At 36.1% G+C, this 1,144-nt stretch overlaps 1 protein-coding gene across 1 annotated transcript in view; it reads left to right on the top strand.

Moving 5' to 3' along the window:
- Positions 1 to 531: 531 nt before the first annotated feature.
- Positions 532 to 1,144, top strand: part of ptpn6 (protein tyrosine phosphatase, non-receptor type 6) — a 27,404-nt gene continuing 26,791 nt past the window's right edge. The window contains exon 1 of the mRNA XM_015370701.1: positions 532 to 797. Coding sequence (XP_015226187.1) covers positions 787 to 797 — 11 coding nt within the window. The 5' untranslated portion in view covers positions 532 to 786. The remainder of the gene's footprint in view (positions 798 to 1,144) is intronic.

Raw genomic sequence — 1,144 nt, 5'->3', positions numbered from 1 at the left:
GTTTCACAGGGAATGAGTTGTTTAGAGTAAACTCATTTCTCTCCACTCATACAACTGTGCATTTTGCTTTTAGAGTTCAACTTTATTCTCATCTTAAACCAGTTTGTTGTTGAAATACAAACCCTGCTAGTTATGATTTCTTCTTGCCACTCTTTTGAAATGTCAGGTTTATGGGGTGAATTACTAGTAACACCCTTTTCTTAAGCCATAGATTGAGTTAAATTGGCTAAATACAAAGCCAACACTCAAAGTTGTTTTTTTTTCTGTAAGAAAAAAAAGAACAACTGAATTAGCTTAGCTAGGTGCCAATGTCTTGTTTGAACATTGAGCATGAAGAGCTTGCCATGCTTTGCATGTAGGTCTCATAAAAAGAGCTGGAATTTACATGCAGGCAAATAAAGACTACTGGAGATAAAAACATATCTTCCCCATGGAGCAGGTTGTGAGAGGAGGATCTGGAGGAAAGCTGACAGGAAAAGACGTATTTTCCTTCCGCAGATAATGCAATAATTAAGAAGAATTAGAGTAAATTACAGGGTGGGAGGAGTGGGTGGCTTTTGATAGCTTATCGTAAAAACAGATGTAGGCTTCAGTTTGGACTTGTTAAAGGGTCAATGGACAATGGAGAAAAGAACAAGGAGAATTTATGCTTAACTCTGGAAATTATTTGTGAGTTGAAAAAACTCTGACAAAACTTGGTTTGTTCATAAGGAGACCACAGGATTATAATCACCTCCTGATCAGGACCAGTCCAACTGTGTTTGGATACCAAGAGGAATCCAGAAAATGTCTTGTGGGTGAGTATTTTATATTTTTGTTAAGATCGTTTTTTCCTCCCTCTGCCAATTTCTGAGGTGTTATTTTTCTCTATTCTTTTCCACTTTGATTTGTCTGCCTGCTGGTAAATTATCTCAACAAATTGGAACTCATTTGATGACAAGTGGTAAAAAGTTATTTCATTACATGACCAAAGCCATAAATGATCTAACATCATCTTCTAAACCTGTGGGTTATTTTTAAGTTTTGAAATTCCTAATCTATGTTTTTCCTTTTTAAAAATAATAAAACATATTAGTAGGGGTGTGCATTGGCACTGCCCTCACGATTCGATTCGATTAAGATTCACCAGGTAACGATTCGATTC

Source organism: Cyprinodon variegatus, unplaced genomic scaffold (assembly GCF_000732505.1).
Source record: "Cyprinodon variegatus isolate N-32 unplaced genomic scaffold, C_variegatus-1.0 Scaffold48, whole genome shotgun sequence".
NCBI classification, from domain to species: domain Eukaryota; kingdom Metazoa; phylum Chordata; class Actinopteri; order Cyprinodontiformes; family Cyprinodontidae; genus Cyprinodon; species Cyprinodon variegatus.
Note: the sequence above shows the minus strand (reverse complement) of the source record. Positions and strands in the feature narration are given on the sequence as shown.